The sequence below is a fragment of the Cheilinus undulatus genome, linkage group 16 (genome assembly GCF_018320785.1).
Source record: "Cheilinus undulatus linkage group 16, ASM1832078v1, whole genome shotgun sequence".
Lineage (NCBI taxonomy): Eukaryota > Metazoa > Chordata > Actinopteri > Labriformes > Labridae > Cheilinus > Cheilinus undulatus.
In genome coordinates, this window is record NC_054880.1 from 42778230 (window position 1) to 42801379 (window position 23150).

General features: G+C 40.2%; 1 protein-coding gene across 1 annotated transcript in view; it reads right to left on the reverse strand.

The window, feature by feature from the left end:
• csmd2 (CUB and Sushi multiple domains 2) overlaps positions 1-23150 on the reverse strand; it is a 443344-nt gene that overhangs the window by 144601 nt on the left and 275593 nt on the right. The window contains exons 23-26 of the mRNA XM_041809040.1: positions 21281-21450; positions 21003-21159; positions 20641-20832; positions 13237-13363 (exon numbers count right to left, since the gene is read on the reverse strand). Coding sequence (XP_041664974.1) covers positions 13237-13363; positions 20641-20832; positions 21003-21159; positions 21281-21450 — 646 coding nt within the window. The remainder of the gene's footprint in view (positions 1-13236; positions 13364-20640; positions 20833-21002; positions 21160-21280; positions 21451-23150) is intronic.

Below are 23150 nucleotides of genomic sequence, written 5' to 3' on the forward strand. Positions count from 1 at the left end.
CCATACACTGTCTTCCTAACATCTTTATGTTCTCTGGAAGCGTATGGTCACAGACTAAAGGTTGTATTTCTCCCAACAATCATGGGGGAGCAACGTAGCCCACAGTTCAAGCCAGATCAGCAAAACATAACGAGGACGAATAATATCACAAACGTACTCCACCTTTCTGAGGAAATAACCAAATATAGTGTAAATTGTCAATTTTCTAATGTCCACTTCAACAACTGCACATCACTACATAGGCACCAGCTGGTATATCGTTTGAAATGTACAGATCTATTTTTGTACATAAAGAAGGCATAAATGAGTCTTTATAAACACTTGACTGACAAGATGATGAATCAAAACATGTTTCTCACTGACAGACTCCAACTTGAAAACTTAATTCTCTTCATGATCTAAGAAACAGGGGAGATAACCTGCCATAAAAGAAAGTAATTCTATTTGAACAAATAATTATTTGTGATTTCTGATGTGTTTTATCAAGGCCCGCCATGCTGCAGCATCCAATCAGTGAGTGATATCCAAACAGGGTGCTTTTCTGTTGATGGAAAGAGTTCTGGGAAGCCTGCACTTGTGCATCCTCCATCATCTGTCCTCAGATCTCCCTCTTCTTCTTTCATACTTTTTCCTCTGAGCAGTTTAAGAGCTTTGGACAGTCCTTGAGATGGCAAGTCAGAAACTACTTCCAGTTTGACAAAGGACCAACTACACATCATTCAAGAGGCTTGAGACAACCTGCGGCAACCTGAAGGATAGGGAAAGGCACAGAAACCCTGTTCCCCACTGCTCCCAATATTGCATTTCTTTAGTTTTATTGCACAACTCATGATCTCATTCATGTCACTATGTTTGTTAAATTATTCTTCAATGTAAATAAATTCATGGTCTTGTTATGCAAGTCTGTGCTTCCTCCCATTATTTGTCACTGGGTTGTGACATTTACACAAATATAAGCTGTTAGTGGAGGCAGAAAAGAGAAAAGCAGAAGCTGTTTACTTCTCCCAGCTCTCAGGGCCTCAGTGACAACTGGTTGTGATTTGCTGCCAAACACAGCTGTGTTTTCTCTGGTGGCACAGAAAATCAAACCCTGAAGTTTATAGTCTATTAAGAGGTAGAGAAGACACCTTTTTTCAGAGTGGCAGCAGCCTTAAGCTTGGGGTGATGGGTGTCAAACCACTCAGTGCTTTGAATCCAAAAAATGTTTGTGTGAACCTGACTCACTCTACTTGAGCAACTACTGCTGAGGAGCACTTGGAAGGGGTGGTTCAGCCCAAAAAGACAATGATGTTCAGCGGAAAGTGATAAAGTACCTGCTGCCACTTCTTTTACAGTGTATACCTTTTATCTATTTCAATAATCTGTTCAATTAAACTAGCAGAAAAACGCACTGACTGCTAAGCCTTAGAGAAATTCTGAGTTGCGTTTTCAGGAGGTTTCAGAACATAGAGTAACCTGACACGCCGATGGATTTGTTTCACACATCCATCTGGAAAACCTTCCATAGACAGCGTTTGGGAAAGGGCAGAGCCTTTGAAAAAAAAACTCGGAGGGTGACTGGTTGAACGCTTTGTCTGTCACATCTTTACAGGCCAATCAGAGCAACAAAACATGTGACATCGAAGCCGCTACTGAGGATTAAACTCCATAGAAAACATCATAATGTGAACCATGGCAACTGTAGACATGTCAGTACCCTACTTTTAACATTTTTCTTCTTTTAATGAAGAAATTTTTTCAAGTTCTGATAAAACTTGCGCTTTAGCAGCATCCATGCTAATCTCTTCCTCCATAGACACACTGACATCACCTAACCTTGGCGTTTCTCTTTTGTGGTGCTTTTCCAGGCGTTCACAGCAGCCTCTTTCAGTTGTCGATGTTTTGGGAGGTTACTCCCTTCAGTCTCCTCTGTAGCAGGTAAAATGCATGTTCTATAGGGAAGCTTCCACTGCTTGCCCCTGATGAACTCCTTTGTTGTTTTGGCAGTGTGTTTTGGCTCATTATCTTGCTAAATGATGAAGGATCTCCCATCAAGTTGGTTGCTTCTTTCTTTAAATTGGCAGACAAAGTGTCTCTGTAGACTTCTGAGGTCATGTTGCTGCTACCATCATGTGTTACATCATCAATGAAGATTAATGAGCCCGTCCCAGAAGAAGTCATGCAAGCCCATCCATGACATTACTTCCATTGTGTTTCACAGATAAACTTGTATGTTTGGGATCAGGAACAGATCCTCTGTTACTCCAAACTTTAGTCTTTCCATCACTTTGGTAAAAGTTTATCTTTGTCTCATCAGTCCATAAAACATTGCCCCAGAGTTTTGAAGGCATGTCTCTGTACTTTTTGGCAAATTCCAGCCTGGCATTCTTATTCTTCTGTCCTCTGGAGGTTGTTGCTGATGTCACTAACAGTAGATGGTGATACCTTCACTCCTGTCTTCTGGAGGTCGTTGCTGATGTCACTAACAGTAGATGGTGATACCTTCACTCCTGTCTTCTGGAGGTCGTTGCTGATGTCACTAACAGTAGATGGTGATACCTTCACTCCTGCCCTCTGGAGGTCGTTGCTGATGTCACTAACAGTAGATGGTGATACCTTCACTCCTGTCCTCTGGAGGTTGTTGCTGATGTCACTAACAGTAGATGGTGATACCTTCACTCCTGCCCTCTGGAGGTCGTTGCTGATGTCACTAACAGTAGATGGTGATACCTTCACTCCTGCCCTCTGGAGGTCGTTGCTGATGTCACTAACAGTTGTTTTAGGGTCTTTCTTTACAGCTCTCACCATGTTCCTGTCATAAACTGCTGCTGTTATCCCTAGTCTACCCGTGCAGTGTCTGTTACTGAGTATACCAGTGGTTTCTTTCTTTATCATGGCATTGCAAATGGTTGTAATAAAGGCCAAAGTTTTTGCAGTGGCTCTGATTGATTTTCCATCATCTTTCAGCTTCAAAATTGCTTGTTCTTCACCCATAGACAGCTCTCTGGTTTTGTTGTTGGTTACACCTCTAAGCATAAATGCACAGGCAAATCCCAAAACTGAAACTGAGTGAGACATTCAGGACCATTTACTGTTTGAATAATCAATGTAACAGGACACACCTGGACTATAAAACACACCTGTCAGTAACATATTCCATTACTTTTGCTCACATGAAAAGTAGTTCAAACAAAAGGTGCTATCTTTTAAGTTGTGTATCAGATCCAGATGTACATACCTGGAAATAAAACCTGAAATTTTGATCTGTTGTCTAATCTTTTAATGTCAAACTGAAATGTTTTTAGTCTGCTTTTGGAGGGGACTGGAATTGTGACTCTAGTTGCGTAGAGACACCCTTCTTTCCCGCTACCATCTCTCCTTGCTAGCCCTCCAGTCCCATCAACCAAAGGTTTTGTTCACAGGCCTCAGTACCTGTCTATTGCCTCAGGCAGTTGAACTCTTGTTATGCAAATGCTGTTATGTTTTACCTACACTCCACCTCCCTATACCCTCGACTGGAGACGCTGAGATGTTTCACAGGATTTGCCAGCATGAATAAAACAAAAAGAGCATGTTTTCTAATATATGTATAGCTCTCTGCATAGACTAGTAATGGGCATATGTGTAGTATGTGTGACATGAGAAAACATGGCAGATATGAAAAGAAGGTTCTGAGGATTAGCAAGAGCAATGTTAGAATCCAGCAGCAGTCACGTGTTGAATCTCATGTGCTGGCAGGTCTCACGTTCGAACGCAACCTTCAGGACTGTCGGACGCTGAGTGGCTTCGTCTTCTTTTACAAGATTTATGTGGAGGACAGAAGATGGAAAGGTGGGTGGGGAAGGAGAGGTATGTTGAAGGAAAGCATAGGGAGAGGAGGGAACAAAAACAAGACCGGCGTTAATCATTGCCCGGTTGCTGGGAGAAGAGGTTGATGGCAGGAGGATAAGAGGTTGATGGAGAGCAGAGGAAGCTCTGAAGGATGGAAGGATTTGTGCTGTGCGGTCAGATGGATAGAATGGACGTGGGCAGCATGTTAGGATAATTGGTTCCTTTTATACTAGATCTAAATAGCCTATTTCTCTATGTCACTCTCTAAAAGTGAAGGCTGGGGGGTGGGATAAGGAGATTGTGAGACAGAAGATTGTGCGAGGATAAGAGTGATACAGGAACATAGCAGGAATAGATATTGAGTTTCACATATAAATATACTGTATTTTTATCTTGTTTATCTTCTACAAGACATGTTAGGCACGTAGACCCCCACTGTCTCCATTGAACTAACCTCAGCAGTCCTCTTTCTCTTAGAAAAATTTGGAAATGCCATGAAGAAAAGTTCTGAGTTTTTTCCTTGTTTTTCTAGCTTTCCAAGTGTGCTCAGTAAACTTTGCTGCAGAAACTACCTCTGAAACTAAAAAGTAAAGCTTTAACAGTGATCAGAACAAGTAGGGTGAAATGGCTGAAAATTTATATCGAAGTATATTTTAATCCTTTGCAGTGACCGGATCATACCCTGGTATTACAAAAGTAAAAGCAACACATTTACAACACCACATTTCCTGGTTCACATAAAAAACTCGAGCAAAATAACAACTGCAGACTTTAATTGTGAACCTGTCAGAAAAAGCATGCTTGTATTTGGTTAAACTAAGCTTTAGCAAGAGATATCAGTGAGTGTACAGAGCAACCATGATTATAGCCATATATCTGAACGTGTTTAACACTACAGCCCACTTCTTTGAATCATCATGGATTTAAAAAAAAGTGAGTCATCAGTTTAAGGGATACAAATATATTGTTTTATCCATGCAACTCATATCCTGCTACCAACCTATTGCCAGGGCTAGACTACAACAAATACACTGTATTGCCAAAAGTATTCACTCACCCATGCAAATAATTGAAATCAGGTGTTCCAATCACTTCCATGGCCACAGGTGTATAAAATCCATCACCTAGGCATGCAGACTGTTTCTACAAACATTTGTGAAAGAATGGGTCGCTCTCAGGAGCGCAGTGAATTTCAGTGTGGTACTGTGATAGGATGCCACCTGTGCAACAAGTCAAATTTCCTGGCTCCTAAATATTCCACAGTCGACTGTCAGTGGCAGGTGTGCGAATACTTTTGGCAATATGGTGGATATACCTATATAAAGGTATAGAAAATGAATAGATGGATCTTTTATATATATTTTGTTTTGTCATCTCTGCTTCTGGGTTGGAAAAAACTCTTATTTTGAAAGGGAAATGAACTTCCAGTTACTGACAGTTATGCCAATAGTTGTAAATACATACAGTAAATACGGTGAAAGAAACTAAAAAAAGTGAAATGCTTGATCTCATTCGAAACATATGTTACAGCAAAGCTGTTTACATGTGAGTTTTGCTATTTGAATGTCTATATGGAGGAATTTTGCAAACAAAGCAGTACCCAGGAGAAGCCTATGTATGAGATGCAGACTGGTGAGTGGGTGTGTGTGTGTGTGTGTGCTCGCAGTGAAGAGATGAGGGAAAAACTTTGGGCAGATTAAAGTCGTATGCAAATGAATATTAGCATGGGAGAATATTCAGAAACCTGGTATAATCAAAGTTTAAATAGAACAATGTGTTTATAGAAAATATTTTCAATAGACTACACAGAGTTTTATGCAGACGGCACACATATTTAAATGTAAATGACAGCAAACAATTATGTTTCTTTGATAAAGGTAAGGTCAAAATCATGATTGTGATTAAAATTCAGTAAATCGTACAGGCCTACCGCCCACCACTAAAAGCTGGTCTTCCAGCATTGTTCATTCTGATGGGAAAAAGTGTCAACTTCAAGCTCATTATAGACAACTCCCCAATTAATCCAAACCATGGGAGGTGAGGAGTAGTGGGAGTTTGGGGTCCTTGGGGGATGATAAAAAGAACCTGACTGTATCACTCATCAAGGGAAAGTGGGATTCTGGTCCCCCTGTGCATTCATCGTTTTGTAGAATCATAGGAATCCATGATTGAAGTTTACAGCTTAGGGATCTCTACCGTACGTATCTCCTTCTTACGGAGATAAAACAGTAAAAATCAAGTGTCAGTTGAATCACAGCAAGGAGAGAGGATTTGGGCAGAAAGAGGTGGGAAAGTTTGCAGCCTTTTTTATATTCTGCCTTAATTATTTTGTATTCTTATGAGAGAAATGAAGAGAAGCAGAGAGAGCAGAGACTCACTCACATGAATACAAAATAGCCTGGCTGCAATCATAAGTCCTGTGGGGAGTCTTCAGAGAATGTGTATGTGTGCATGAAGATGATAAATAAGTCAGTATGTGCAGTTCTATGGCTGTGTGTGTGTGTGTGTGTGTATGGTATAAAAGAAAGGAGCAATGGAGAGATGTAGAGCACGCATAAGCTTGCAACCGTCTGCTTCCTCACAACTAATTGAGATTGCGCGGAGAAGCAATGTCACACTGAGCCACCCTCATCAATATGTGTAGAAGTGGCCTCTGCGGGACTGTCCCTGTGGGACGATCCATCAAGGTTGAGACACATCCATACCGTGGGCTTTAAAGCGACACCGAGAACATCAGACAGTACAGCCAACACACAGAGGTTGTCTTGAAATCTAAACCAAGACGTGGTCTCAGAAATCTTTGTCCAGTTCTACTGCGAGGCACATGATGTAATAACATGTAAGCAGTGTTATCGCGCAGATAACAAGGACACAATTAGATTGAAGCTGGAAAGGGGGTGAAGCCGGAAAATGAACTGGCAAGATTAAAGCAGAGGTTAAAGAACACACACAATGTAATGTAAGATCAAATTACCAAACTCATTCACTATTTCCACGTTCAAACTCAAAGCTCTCTTTGACCCGAACCTTATTCTGATGCAAAACTACCAGAGTTCCTCGCTATTTTCTAGACACATCCCATTGAAATACAGACAGCTTCAGAGTATAGCAAGTATCCCAGTATGATCCAAATTTGTTCTCATGAACACACAGAAGGCACAAGAACAGGCACACATGCACCCTCCTACATGAACCAACTGGAAATACATAAAAAATGGAACTTTATTTTGGGCTGCGCAAACTCAGTGAAATATATGTGCATATTAATTTAAGGCCAAGGGCAATATTTCCAATGTAGAGCATGACAAATGGGGAATGCATTGCATTGGAAAATTGGTATATGTGCCTCCTTAGACGACAGAATCCACCTGAAAAAAAATCAAATAAAGCCTGCTTTTTCAGAAAGTGTTTCAGAGCTCCAGTTTCATCATACTCAAACAAGAGTCTTTTTAAGCTGAGGAGCACAGACTGTACTGCTGATCCTATACTGAGAGAAATCCTCGTGTTGATTTATAAACAGTGAACAATGGAGCAACAAAGAACCACTTCTGATTTTTCTTTTTTTTTTTGGATTTAGAGACATCATGTACAACTCTGACAGAACAGTTCTAAAGATGCAGTTTACCATCTTATGAGTGTTTCATCAAAAGAAGGTAAGGTTTAACTCTTAGAGCTCTCAGCTATCTTTAACCAATGTTACTTTTTGTCTTAAACAGCTTGTGAAACATCAACCCTGTGGTGCACAGCTAAGCCAGAAACATCCTTTTCTTCAGGACAACCTGGGTTTTAAAGAAATGAGTGTTGCAGCGATGTCACTTGAGTTTAAAGACCCTATAAAGTGAAAATAAATCTTCATTTAGATTTGTGGTATGTCAGGTCAGTGTGTTATAAACACCTAGTTCAAATTTCAAGTTTATCAAATTAAGCCTCATAATCATGAAAATGAGGCAGTAAAATCTGCTCCAGAATGGTGTGGGCGTGTCTGTTGAATAAGATGAAGCCACGCCCACTCATGAGAAATACGATTCTCTTAAATTTAAAAAAAATGTTATAATCTGAATGGAAGAAAGCAGTCAAAGTGTCCTGGCTCTGTGCCAGAGAAGTCCTTCTTCTGGCTCCAATCTCTGTTATTATACTTTCAGTGATCCATGGACCACTGTAGCTGATAGATTTGGCAAATTTACCTCACAATGAACAGAAAAACAGCATTTAACTGACTGTTTACTTTAAATAAAGGCAGAGACATCAGCTAACAACAGACTGGACTGAGATGAACTGCTCTGTGACTTTATACTGTAGTGTTAGAGGGGCGGAGTCATTCCCCACTGTGGGCTCATGACATCATGAGCCCACATATTGGCCCCGCCCCAATTAAACCCAGCCAGGAAAGAGGTGAAAAACGTTTTAACGGTCTAAATCAAAAATTCATCCACATGTAGAGCTCATTAGTTTCACATGTTTGGAGCAACCTTATTCCAATATATCTAGTGTGTTCAGACAAAAATTTTGGATTTCACTTTACAGAATCTTTTAAAAAAAAATATAGGACTCTATTGACAAAAGAACAAAACAGATCAGAAATTTAAACTCCATGTTTTAATGTACTGAACACAGGAAACATGTATGACTTATTTTGCACAAAATTGTTCTCTCATCTTTTTGGGACTAAGGATTTAAAAAGTAAGTTTTCTCCGACACAAAGTCTTCAAAATATTCACATTTCTACAAAAAAAAAGTCCGAGTGATTTTGGGAATTTGAGTCATTATTGAAAGTGCAGTGACTCTGAATGACAATTACAGCCTCCCTGTGTTATTCAGGCTCTTTTCTTAATGTTCCAAGTCTGTGCACATGCACTCTTCAGCAAATCATGACATGATGGCAGAACAGCTTCACAGTCACAATGCATTCTGGGATACAGACAGGCAATGTGGCAGCAGGCTAACAGGTATAGCCTGCTTACTGCAGGAACTTTCGAAAAATGGATTGTAAATGGATAAAAAGGCATCCAATATCTGAGTTACTGGTGTGGATTTAATCTTTAAAGACCCCAAAAAGTCAGCCAAGTTCCAGGCTTGCTAGAAAATGCTTTTTAAGAGCTAGAGCATGGAGAGGGTCATTAGAAAGGCACAACGGAGAGCTTTCAGAGGGCAAAAAACAAGTAAGTGCCTACGATTTACAGTTCAAAAGATTACCAAGCAATTTACCAAGGGTGTGCCTGCAGGACGGATCCATGCCATGTGTGCTTTAAGGGTTAAAGTCAAGTTATATGTGGTTTTAGGACTGATAAAAAAGATCATTTTTAAACTTTAAAAGCAACACTGGACAATAGAAGAGGTTGGACTATGCACCTTAAACTGGCATACTGTTAGTCCTCTCAGTGTGAGCAATAGCCACAATGAAATCAGACACCAATTTCAGATGAATGACTCCATTGTTCAGTGTACCATGTGGCCTAGATCGGCGCTTTGATGCTCCCAGCATTAACTGCTGAACGTTCCACTGGTGAGATGGCTCATTGCCCCCCTTATCATCACTATTCCTTTTGCATTGTTATCATCTCTTTATGTCTGTATTCCACACGCACCTCCCACCTATTCTCTCTCCCCCATCAATAACTCTCAGCAAACAAGTCCGCAGGCTTCTCAGATGTCTACCGTCACTCGGCACAACCTCCAAACTGAGTGTGGCTTGATTAGTGCGCTACCTACAGCTTGATACACAAGGAATCCCTGGGCTAATGCATTGCAAATTCTGCTCAATAATGAATTGCGTGGGTAGGAGGATCAAAGGCATGGATATGGCGCATACCTTGCAGAGGAATGCCAGGGACCCAGAGGTAGTGGAGGCACTAATGAATCTAAACTTGCAATCATGAGGGACCCAGGGATGTCAGATGTGCCAGCTATAGGACAGTATGTACTCACAAATAGAAGCATGTAGAAAACCATGAAGAACAACACGATGTTAAAGCACAATGCTGATGAGCTTGAAGCACTCAAGGGCAGTCGGAATATGTGCAGAAAGTTTTCAGTTTACTTGGAAAAATCAAAAATAAAAGTATAACTGGTCTGATTAGAGAGATTCTGGCACAGAGCATTCCCATTATGCAATGCTCAAGTGTGTGTTTTCTCAAAGCTACTCAAGCATCAACTATTCTGTACTTGATTCATTCTATGTGCATGGTAACACCCTAAAGATAAGGCTAAATGTAAACATGTTAACCTAACAGTCTTTTCATTTAAGATTCCAGTGCCGTAGAGAAAAGTGCAACACAACACAAGATAATAGTCTGCAGCACTGCAGCCTATACATAAATGTTCCTCTATGATGAGCATGTGATCTTCTGGGGAAAGTTAATCCAATTTATAAGAAGGGAGAGATTATAGCCCTCCTACTTAAACCATCTATTGTGTTCTCTGCTTCTCCCACATGTTTTTCATATACACCCATGCACTTATGGATTTAACTGTTTTCTCCTTGAAGTGCACCGTGCCTTCAAGTAGCCAGGCTTACAAGATTATTACATTAGTTTACACTGCTGCTGCTTGACAGTGCACTGACACAGTAAATACTCTCAGTGCATGCACCATACTTTGCTTTGTTACAAAGTATGGAAGAGAAAAAAAGCCTCATGACAAGCCGTCTGAATGCTGGCCTACATGGACGCTGTGTTGATACACAGTAGCTTAATACAGTGGTTCTCAACCTTGGTGTCGGGACCCCCTTTGGGGTCGTGAGACACTAGGAGTGGGGTCTCAAGATTCCCTTAAAAAAAACCCAAGGAATATTTTTAGAATCCCACTGTTGCCACTTTACACCAATTATGCCAAATTTTAACCAGTTTTCATCATTTTGTCCCACAAATTTCAACTCTTTTTTGCCATTAAACTCTTTTAAATCCTTTCCACCACTTTTTTTCTGCCCGTTTTTGCCCAGTTTTTCCCATTTTAACCACATTTCACTCTCTGATATGCCCATTTTTGCCAGTTTGACCAATTTCTGCCAATATCTGCCATTTTTTTCTTTCTCAGTCAGCACTATTTTGCCAGTTTATATTGATTTTACTTCCCATTTCACCAGATTTCCACCCAGTTTTGCCAATCTAAAGCCTTTTCAGCCACATTTCAATTCCCTTTTACCACTATCTATGCCCATTTTTCCCCCTTTTTTTTTGGTTATTTTTTTCCACTTCTAACCTATTTTTGCTATTTTTAAGATCCAAATTCACCACTTTTTCCATCATTTCTTGCCATTATTAACCCATTTTTTTCAATTTTTAACCCATTTTCATTATCTTTTTTAAAGAAAATAGATTTACATTTTTAAGAAGGCTATATCGTACACAAATGATTTTAAAAAGAGATTTGTTTCATTGATAAGACTCAGGTTAAATATAAAATAAGGATATTGCAGATGAACTTTACATAGACCATAATTTTGTTGACCTCCATGGGCCCCCAGGTTGGCCTGGCCACAGAAAGATCTTCCTTTTATACCCCTTTATGGATGGCCTTGTTCCACATGACAATTCTTGATTATTCATGGCTGTGTTTAACCACCTTCAGGTACAGAGGGGGTCCTGGTCTCTGGAACCTTTATTTTGGGGGTCATGGGCAAAAAAGGTTGAGAATCCCTGGCTTAATGAACAGAGAGCATCACCAGACAGCGTGGGGTTACAGCCTCATATCTCCAAGGACACTGTTTTATTAAAACGTGTTAAATTTGCTTGTGATGCAGCACTTTTGCTAGAACTCAGCCCCATCTTACACAAGCTCACTGTTATTTTTTAAACAAGAGTGAGGGCAAGAGCAATGACGTCTACTTGAGTCACTGAGGATGGATTTTCTTGGAACAGATGAGGTCAAGTGTTACTGACAGAACAATTAAAGCATCAGCCACATTTACTGCAATGCAGGGTGATGTAACAGCAACATCTAAATGCTCTTTTCCCTGAAAGCCACAGGACAGAGCATGCCCAAAAACAAGCATGTGCATTAACAAATTAAATTACTAGTGTCATTTATGCATGCATGGATGCATGCAGTTCAAAGAAGAGATGGGTGGAAATACTTTGCAACAAGTAGTGAGAGCTGAAGCACGTATGTAGTTAATTATTCCCAAAGTTCCTTAACTTATATTGGAAATGTATTGCCAAAAGAAAAAAAAAAATGAGTTGGACTCAAACTTTCTCATAAGTCCTTTCTTGATTAAAGTAGAAGATTTCTGTGCAAATATACCAGTTCAGGGGGGTAGAGTTATTCATTGCCTGAGAATTAAAACAAAATATCTTTTTCCTTCACGTGTTTTTCACCAATTAAGACGCAGCATTTGCACATCAAGTTACATAGCAGCACCAGAAATATGAGGCATAAATACCTCAACCGCCCCCTTGTGGCTTGCTGCGGTATAGGGATTCAACTGTGTGATAGGGACTCAGTTCACTGCTTAAGGCTAAAAATAAGGTACATTTAAAAAATAAATACAATTATTTAGATAAATGTTTATTTTATTTAGCTCATTTAAAGTCCTGGCTCTCACAGTCTCTGCACAGACATAAGCTGTCCTTGTAAAAATGTACTTGATGACCCCCCAGTGTAGGTGATGGGTAGACTGTGCCTCTCTTTGAGGTGTCCATCACATACAGCCAGGCTATTCAAATGGAGGCCCTGGGGCCAAATCAGGCCCCCAAGGTCCTTAGTTGTTACAATAAAATATGTTTGATTCCTGCACTTAAATATCTAAATAAATCTAAAAGTTTTGAAACATGGAACCTGCCCACACTCACCATTTACAGGAAGTTAAGAGCAGCACTGCTCAGTGTCTCCCACTTCTACAGCCTGCTTCTCTATACTAACTTTCCTTTTGAATAAAAACATCACCTCATAAGGCGTACTTATTTAACAAAAAATCAACGTTTAGTTCACAAAGACACATTTCTCATAATGAGGGAGAAATGTTTTGAAAAAGGCACTTCCACCAACTCCACAAAAGTTGACTGGCCATCAAGACTGATCGAATTAATCTTTAATGGGAGCCTGAAAACCCTGCATCTGCTGGACTTCACAGCCTTGAGTTTCATTAAAATTATCACAAAAACCTCAAACATACAAAGGCTTACATTAACTTGGAGTACTTGACTTTTTTCTTAGAAGTTAAAACCTCAAGGCCCTGAGTTGGCATTTCACTTACCCAGTGTAAACCCGACTTTTGGCCAAAAGCAACTCACTGAAGATTGATTACACAGCAGCCTGTGAAAGTGATGAATACCACTGCAAAAAAACTGGGTGGCTAAATTGGAAGTACATTGAAAGGTGGCAGATTGAAAGAAAGTGCGAAAAAAAGAACAATGTAATCAGAAAACTAGAAAGCACTAAAAAAAAAAAAAAAAAAAAAAAAAAATGGGAAACAAAGGGTGCTGCTCAGACCTGATTGTGCTTCCAGGGGCGGCTTCTATGGTCCACACACAGTGTAGGTTGTGCTCATACGGAGCCGGGTAGCCTGGAGACAGGATACGACCAGAAGGCTCATCTTTGATGGTGCCACCACACTCCGCTGGAGGAAGGAAGGAAAAAAGAGAAAGTTCAAGACACTGAGGAGGAGAACAATGAGTCAGGAAAGTGAGAACAGAATGCAAATGCTAAAGTGGCTCATCTCTGCTCTGAAAGTCAAATTAATTAAAGGATACAGGGAGGTTAACATACTTAACACACAAGAAACTGAATCACCCCTATTCCAGTTAAGTGCATCTCATGAGATTCCTCTCATCATTATTAATTATTGACAGAGCATGCTTAAATCTAATGTGCTTCATCATCGTGTTTGCAATTTGAATGATAGAGGAGGGAGAGCGGCCAACTCAGTACACTCTGTGTGCATCTTCTTGGCTCAGCAAAGGCAATCCACCTTTCCAACCAATGACCTCATCCTGTTGCCTTTGGAAGCTGATGGACTTGTTGACTGCACAAGACAACATTCAATATCTTAGGCCTGATTTCACTTTAACTTTAAATTAAGATTTACTGCTGATGAAGAACTACATTTACGGGTTAGTGTATTTCTAAATAAAGGTATTTGAAGGACAGCTGACATAATAACATTACTGCTGGGGATAGGATCAGTCATTGAGTACAAGTGTGATAGTACTTGTAGTAGTCCTAGTCGAAAATAAAATGCCTCTTATAAAGGAACACAGCTCAGTACCCCGGCTAAGATACAACAAGGGTTCTCAACCTTTTCAGCCCCAAAAATAAAGGTGTCAGAGACCGGGGCCCTGCACTGTACCATTCAAGAATAGTCATGAGCAAAAAAGGCCGACCAAAGGTGGGGATAAATGGGGGAACTTTCTGGGGCCAGGCCAAACTTGGGGCCCATGGAGTCAGCAAAATCCTGTTCCAGAGTTATATCCATATTTTGTTTTTTTTACCTGAATAAAAATCACTTATCAAACCAAGAAGTATCTTTTTATTTTCATCTGTGGTAGTAGAATCTAGTCAGTATATAGCCATTTTAAAATGTAAATCCCTGTTACTAAAAACGTAAGTAAAGCGGGGTAAAATGGCTAAAATGAAGTAAAAATGGCATAATTGGTGGAAAAGGTGGTGAAATTGAATTTTAAAAGTAGCAGAAATTGATTAAAATGGCAAAACATAAGAAAAAAGAAGCCATAATAGGTTAAAGTGGTAAACACAGGCCTAAGAAGTGGTAAAATAGGTCAACAGTGCCAATATTGGCTTAAAAGTGGCAGAAACTGTCTGAAAGAATGTTGAAATGGGATTAAAAAGTAAAAGAAATGGGATTAAAGTAGGAAAAATGCTGGGAAAAGGTGGTAAGATGGGAATAAAAAGAGGGAAAAATGGTTGAAATGGGCAAAAATGGACTAACTGAGGCACAAAAACAGGCAGCAAGTGGCAGAAATGGGTTAAACTTGCAAAAATGAGCATAACAGATAGTTAAATGAGGTTAGACTGATGTAAAAGGGGTGCAAAGGTTTAATAGTGGCAAAAATGGGTTAAAATAGGCAACAATTATTGTAAAAACGGAAATAATTGGTTTATAAGTGGCAAAGGTAGGCAGAGAAATTGGTGGAATGGGTTTAAAGTGACAAAATGGCTTAAGAGTGGAAGAAATGGGAAGAAAAAGTGGTGAAATTGAATTTGAAAAGTGGCAGAAATTGATTAAAAATGGCAAAACATAAGAAAAAAGAAGCCATAATGGGTTAAAGTGGTAAACACAGGCCTAAGAAGTGGTAAAAGGGTTTCACAGAGGCAATATTGGCTTAAAGTGTCAGAAACTGGTGAACTGGCAGAAATGGAAAAATTGGTTTAAATGGATAAAAATAGATTAACTGAGGCAGAGGAATAGGCAGCATGTGGTAGAAATGTTAAATGTGGTTAAATCAATTCAAACAAGTGGTGAAAAGGGGGCAACAATTGGTCAATAGAGACATCAATGGGCAGAAGGTGGCAAGAATTGGTTTAGAAGTGGCAGATATGGGCAGAAAAATGGTGCAAAGGGTTTAAAAGTGACAAAAAAGGCTTAAAAGTGGAAGAAATGGGCAGAAAAGGTGGTGAAATGGGATTACAAAATTGCAGAAATCAGTCTACAGTGGCAAAATGTGTTCAAAATGGTGGAAAAGGTGATGAAAAGTGGTTAAATTTGGCAAGGTTGGTGTAAAGCAGCAACAACTTCCTGAGGCAAAAATCTGTGTAAATTTGATGAAGAGTGGTAAATATTAGTGGCAAAATCAGGCTGGAAAGGTGTTTAAAAAGTGGAACTAATAAATACTTTAAACATTAGGACCCATTAATAGTTTGACACACTTTCACTCTAAATTGGAGTTACAGTAGCCAGAATGCTAGCATAAATGCTACTGATAATGCACACATGCATTGATACTTTTAGTAAATCACAACTGGGGCGGGCCCAGTCTTGCCAGGGGTCCAGACAAATCTGTGGGCAGGGCCTGTGCAGACTTTTGAAACTTTACTTTGATTTCAGCATAAATTTCATCACATGACCATGCTCTTATTTTGTATTTAACTTATTCTATGCATATTGCATGGTAAAATGTATTGCTTAATATCATTTAAAAAATATTATTAGTTTCTTAAGGCATCTGGCGACCCCCTCTCCTTCATGTTGCTGAGATCCCAGACAAGAGCTCAGCCCTTCAGATAATAAACAACAACCCAAACTATGAGACTCCAAAGTAAAATCAGAGGACAAACCATTTTGTGAAGAACAGTGGGGGCGAATGGAGTTTCTTTTCAGACTCCAGTAATGAATTGCCGTCAGTAAAGCTTGGTGACTGAAAACCAATTTCACCCCCCCTTCAATTACCTCCTCCTACCCTTATCCAAAAAGAAAAGTGTTCCACAACAACGGCAGACTTGGAGTGTTTCTCGTTCACATTTTGGAGGCCTTCCTAGCAGACGAGAGGAGGGTGCGAGTGTTCTCGTTTCATTTCCTTCCCTTGAGAAGAAAATATAGCCTTCAAATAGGACAAAAGTGGAAGAATCCTACTGATGATGACTGTTAGGATGACAGCTTTAAATCCATCTATGAGAAGTGGATCCTTAACCAAAAATACAGCAATAAAGGCAGAACACAGTAGGCAGAGACAAAGGGGCTGAAGGCTAGTAACCAATTAAGGATCCTAAAATGGTACACATACAAGTAGCTATTTTGTCATGCTCCCCCTGAATGTCTTATCTTTTAACTATAATTCTTAAGTTGCTTTCTCTCATTGTCCCCCTCTTTTTCACCCTCAATCACACTGTACTGTCAAAATAATACATGCTTTATGTTTTTGTGCTTTTACTTTAAATTTCTTGGTGAGGCCAGATACAAAAACCAGACAAGGGCAGTGCATCCCAATCTTCAAACGGCTAAGGTTTTTACTTTTTTTCCCTCGCGCTCCCGTTGAAGAAAACTTGCTGGTTCATGGAGTGAAAAGAGGAGAAGGTGATCTATCACAGTAAGACGAAGCTGTCTCTATGGTCTAGCCTTATGACCTGCGAAAACTCCAGCTCAGTGCTGCCATAGCAGTGTAACTCCCTCAGCGACTCTACCCTTTCAATCTCTGTCTCCACCTACATCTCTCTCAGATCAACTCCCTCTGCGACTGCCTCAGCCGCTTCTCAGAGTAGTTTAAACCAACACCACCTGCAAGAAAACATGCATGTAGGTGAGCGTATAAGTCAGGGGTTTTCAAAGTGTGTGAGAGTGAGCCTCCCCTAAGAAGAAATTAGTCATTCAGTGGACCCCCACCCACAAAAAGGATTCAAATTAAAAAACAAACAAACAAACAAACAAAAAAACACATTTGAAACATTTATGTCTAATCTTTAAACATTTTTAACATTCATAAATTTTGGATATTTTGCTTTGCAAATGTCCTTAAACATCTGCCTTCCCCTCTTATTCAGTTATAATAGCATTAAATACCTTTTTCATATTTTTTTGGGCCATTTTACAACTTTTTTTTGCCAATTTTCCCAATTTTTTCCACTGTTATCCAATTTTTGCCCTTTTTCACCTTTTTGCCCATTTACACTCCCTTTCATTATAAAATATTCTTTTTTCCCCAAATTTTTTTGTTCATTTTTGTGACATCTTTTTGCCACTTTTTCCCAATTTTTGCCACTTTTTTGCCATGGATAACAGTGGAAAAAATTGGGAAAATTGGCAAAAAGAAGTTGTAAAATGGCCCAAAAAATATGAAAAAGGGGTATTTAATGGTATTATGATTGAATAAGAGGGAAAGGCAGATGTTTGGGACATTTGCAAACCAAAATAACCAAAATATATGAATGTTAAAAATGTTTAAAGATTAGACGTAAATGTTTGAAATGTTTTTTGTTTTGTTTTGTTTTGTTTTTTTTTTTTAATTTCAAACCTTTTTGTTGGTGGGGGTCCACTGAATGACTAATTTCTTCTTAGAGGAGGCTCACTGTTCCACACTTTGAAAACCCCTGCTCTATAGCATAGTCCCTATAGTAACTATAAGTCTATCCATTTTGCTCAATGCACAGCAGAGGTTAGCAAAGCAAATCACCTTATAGCTCTGTGGCGCCCCCCAGGGGAGGCCCGCCTCACACTTTACACTTTATAAGTGGAAAAAAAGTTACTTTTTTGCACTAGGAAAACTACGACGGCTTAATTGCACAGGCTGGATTTCAACTGTCATTGAGGCACGGCCTAGGGCTGCTTAGGGATTCAACCTTAAAACTTTCTACTTCTGTGACTTTCAGAATATGAACTCTACCCACTCAATTTCAGTCTCCTCCTCCTCCCCTGATCCCTATACCAGTCTCATCTGTGTTTACTGTGTCCTCACTGCTAGAAAATAATCCCACCATTACAAACAGCAGCGGTCCCTCATCTGCTCCCAAATTCAGTCTGGCTGTTGGACTATCATCTGCAGTGAAAGGGGCATGGGGAGGACAAACGTGTTCACAGATATACAGTATGCTGAATGCTGTTTGTACCCAGACATGAAATTACCTGTCAGTTTGGCTTGAAATGGGAGCCAGCAATATTATTTTAATCATGTTGGCTGATGTCAAAGAACATCTTTCTGCCTGTTTTCTTACTGAGCTTCTGGCTGGTTTCTGAGAGACTCTGTCAAAATGTCGCCCAGGAGAAAATATTGCTTTGGGTTTGTTATCATGGCACCACACAGGCGGTATATGTGTGTCTCTGTATGTCAGTTTGTAGTGTTGAAAATAATAAGGTATGCAGGATGGTGTCAGCTGGCAACAACAGCAAGTGAACTGTAGCTGAACTCTATAAATAAAAACATCACATCAGGTATACCATCTGCTGAACTTATAAGGTGAAATTATCTCTATACACTTGATTTGTAGTCTTTCCACCTTAAACGCCTCAAGTTAACAGCCTCGCTATGTGCCTGCTGAGTCTTATTTTAGTAAAAAAAATTATTTGGGAAGAGTGAATTTGCAACCATGATGCAATGTGAATGCGAGGAGCCAAATAGAGCATCATTTTCTATGAGATAATGCGCCGAATGAGGTGCTGGGAAAGCAACCAAACAGAAGCCCCAAAATAGCAGAGTGAAATCAAACCACTGAGATTTTCTAAACCTGCAGCAGCATATTCACATTGTCGTTAAGAGGAAGAAGTAGGTCAGACAGCATAGCTGAAAAAACTACAAGTGGTTAGCAGTAACAATAAAGCTACCGTTGTCTAATGCTGTCATTAAATCTAAAAACAATGCTTTCTGATGGGTGACATTTTAGTGTGGATATACATAACACAGAACCTAATAGGGGGGTAGTTACAGTAATACAATCCTGTAATAAAGCATAGGACACTGATCATCAACTGGAGGCCCGCGGGCCACATCAGCCCCCCTACAGTCCCCCATCCAGCCCCAAGAACATTATTAAAAGTCACACATTATGCCCTTTTTAGGCTTTTCTAGCAAAAATATGTCCCCCTGGCCTGTCCACAATCCCCCCAAGAATCAGAAAAATCCATTCCCTAGTCCCCTTTCTTTCTCCACCTTTCAGAAAATGTCTGCTGAAACAAGCCATTCTCAGATTTCCCCCTCATGATGTCATGTGGGGAGTTAGCTCCGCCCCCAGGTTTGGTTGGCCCTGCCCACTTGGAAGAAAGTTCCACCCTACCCTCCTGATCCTCCGCTCAGCTGGCACCCGAGAGGAGGATCAGGAGAGTCACATCCATCGCCTGAGAGGGGCGGAGTCAGACAGCTCATTAACACTTAAAGCCACAGACAGAAACGGCTCGCTCTGAGCAGGGCTGAAACAGAGGAGTTTTTAGACATGCAAAAATTCAGTACTGGATTTGTTTTTAGCAACAAACTTCACAGGCATGTTATGGGGACCTCTGAGACCAATATAAACGTGTCTTAAAGGGGTTAAATATGTGACCTTTAAATTCAGAAAATGTGAGGTAATTGTGCTATGTTTTATATTTACAGTGTTTTTATTTTCAAAAATCCCTACAGCTATTAAAGGGACCCCAAAATCAACTTAGATAAACTTTTTTTTTTTTTTTTTTTAATTTGCTTCATGCTTAAACAGTTTCATAAAAATCCACCAGTCAGCCATTATTAGTAAGTAAGATGCATGATAAACACAAACTCATCAGTCCATTCCTGATTAGAACTTCTGGTTTACAGAGTCAACCAAGACCTGTTTACTGCATGTTTTTCACCAATCAGGATTAGACATATTTAACTCAAACCCAGTAACAAACAACATGACAGCTCTGGAAATATGTGGCTAAAATATCTCAATCGCCCCCTTGTGGCTGGTTGCAGTATAGGCATTAGGGACTGAATTCACTGCTAACGCCTAAATGCTAATCCTAATGCTCTGGTTGCTGGGCAGCAGGTGCAGCGTTTTTATTACTGAGATAGATTGTATTTAGGTTTACAGGATTTCTGTTGCTTTATTTCATTAGCGTTATTTTTACGGCTAATCCCTGTAAAAAGTGTTACAGTAGAGCTGTAATTTTCACATCAAATAACAGTAAGTTTTACAGCAAATTACCATAAATATGGTTACAGTGGAACTTTTATTTTTACAGCAAGCCCCTGTATAGCATTTACAATATTGTAATTTTTGCTACAGAAATTTACAATAAAAAGGAGGTTTGTGCTGTAATATTTACAGTTGCAAAATGAAATCCCAGTTTTTTCCTCACCGTATTTTTACAGTATATTTCTGGCAACCACAGCTGCTGGTAATTTACCGTAAATTTTACATGTTTTTTTTTACAGTGTAGGCTGCAGACACTGGTGGACTGCATATCAATATGATGTAATGAAACTTCAGACTTACCAACACATTGAGGGAGGGGGCTGTCCCATGCTCGTCTTTCCCCCCTCAGACAAGTGAGCACCTCAGGGCCTTTCAGGGTGTAGCCTGGGTCACAACTGTACGACACAGTGCTCCCTGCAAAATGACCCTTATCCTCTCGCTTAAACCCGAACTGGGGAACACCGGGATCCTCACATTTCACCAGCTCGAAACCTGTCAGAGAGGGAGGGAAATGCACAGGACGGTACGAGGATTAGAGAGGAGAGAAGAAAGCATGAATGCTTTTATGCAGTTGAGGCAACAAGGTGGGCTGGAAATGAGATATAAGCAATCAAACTGCACTGGAATGCATATGTGAGGGAAGGTGGGTGTTTGTTACTCACTAGTGAAGTGCAGTTCAAAGCCTTTGCTGGTGTTATCCGCATTGCTGATGAACTCCAGCCACATGGAGCTGGAGGTGGAGTTGAGGGTTGTTTCTAACATCTCACTCCCTGTAAACACCCCCAGCAGACGGGCCTTATTACTGCTGCCATCAAAGACCTGAAAGGGACAGAGGGAGAGTAGGAGGAAGCATCTGAGTTAAGACGATCTGCACATACAGATATGCTAACAAGCCTGCATCCACACAAACAGGGAGGGGACAACTCCTCCACCCCCTCACTTTGAGGATGTCATCCTCCTCCAGTCTAAAGTCCCGTGCTCGTAGCTGGATGCCTTTGCCAGGCTGCGTCTGGATGGAGTAGATGCACTCGTGGTTGTTGCCGTAGTAACCCGGGTAGTTGGGTGAGAGAAGCACCCCTTGCATGCCAGTCACGGATGAGCCGCATTCAGCTAGAGAAAAAGAGGGTGAGCAGAGAGACGGAAAGAGAGAGAGAGAGAGAGAAGACGGGAGAAGGTGATGGTGTTGGAGAGAGCAGAGGACATGTCAATCGCTATATGCTTGAAACTCAGAGTGTATTTATTCATGCTGTCATGCATAGGGAAATAGGAGAGGTGATGGAGAGAGGGATATGGCCAGTGACTACACCTGAATGTTGAGTTGCACATCATCATAATCACAATGCAATCTGAATATGATTAACAGTCATTTCAGCTCCATTTGAAAATTGCCTATTCTAAATCGCATCAGGGAAAGAGTGGGAAAATTGTGTGAGGAGGGGGCAAAGTTTTCTATAAAACTTAGCAGCGAGAATTTAAATGACCACAAATGTATCCAGAATTGTTCCTTAATGAATGCAGTAAGGTGACACGAGGTGAAACTGTCTGTGGGAGGGTAAGGTAGTTTCAAGAATACTGCTGGTGTGCACAAGAAATGTGTTGTCACTTGGTACTTTTGAAGAGTGACTAAACAATCACACCACATTGTTGGATAAAAACTTATTTATATGGTAATGGCACTGTTGATCAGTTAGGGTCCTAATCTTATCATTTTAGCAAGCATATTAAAGTTAAAGACTCTCTAAGGTGAAATACAAAACTGAGATCAACATGTGACTGAATTTTGGATTTAGACCATTAGAAAGTGTTTCACCTCTTTCCTGGCTGGGCTTAATGTGGGCGGGGCAAATATGTGTAGTGGGAAATGACTCCGCCCCTTTAACACTACAATATAAAATCACAGAGTAGTTCATCTCAGTCCAGTCTGTTGTTAGCTGATATCACTGCCTTTATTGAAAGTTAACAGTCAGTTAAATGCTGTTTTTTGGGTCATTGTGAGGTAAATTTGCCAAATCTATCAGTCACATCTTAATTTTAAAAACCTAGAGATGTTTTATTGAATGAAATTTGACCTAGGGGTTTATAACACAGTGACCTGTCATACAGTTGCAAGAAAAAGTATGTGAACCCTCTGGGATTTCTTGGATTTCTGCATAAATTGCTCATAAAATGTGTTCTGATCTGCATCTAAGTCACAACAATAGACAAACACAGTCTGCTTAAACTAATACCGAACAAAAATGATATGTTTTCATGTTTTTATTGAACAAAACATGTAATCATTCACAGTGCAGGGTGGAGAAAGTATGTGAACCCCTAGGCCAATGACTGGTCGACCCTCCTTTGGCAGCAATAACCTCAACCAAACGTTTCCTGTAGTTGCAGATCAGACCTGCACAACGGTCAGGAGGAATTTTGGACCATTCCTCTTCACAAAACTGTTTCAGTTCAGCAATATTTTTCGGATGTCTGGTGTGCATCGCTCTCTTGAGGTTATGGCACAGCATCTCAGTCGGGTTGAGGTCAGGACTCTGACTGGGCCACTCCAGAAGGCGTATTTTCTTCTGTTGAAGCCATTCTGTTGTTGGTTTACTTCTGTGCTTTGGGTCGCTGTCCTGTTGCATCACCCATCCTCTGTTGAGCTTCAGTTGGCGGACAGATGGTCTTAAGTTTTCCTGCAAAATTTCTTGATAAACTTGGGAATTCATTTTTCCGTCAGTGACAGCAATCCGTCCAGGCCCTGAGGCAGCAAGCCGCCCCAAACCATGATGGCCCCTCCACCATATTTCACTGTTGGGATGAGGTTTTGATGT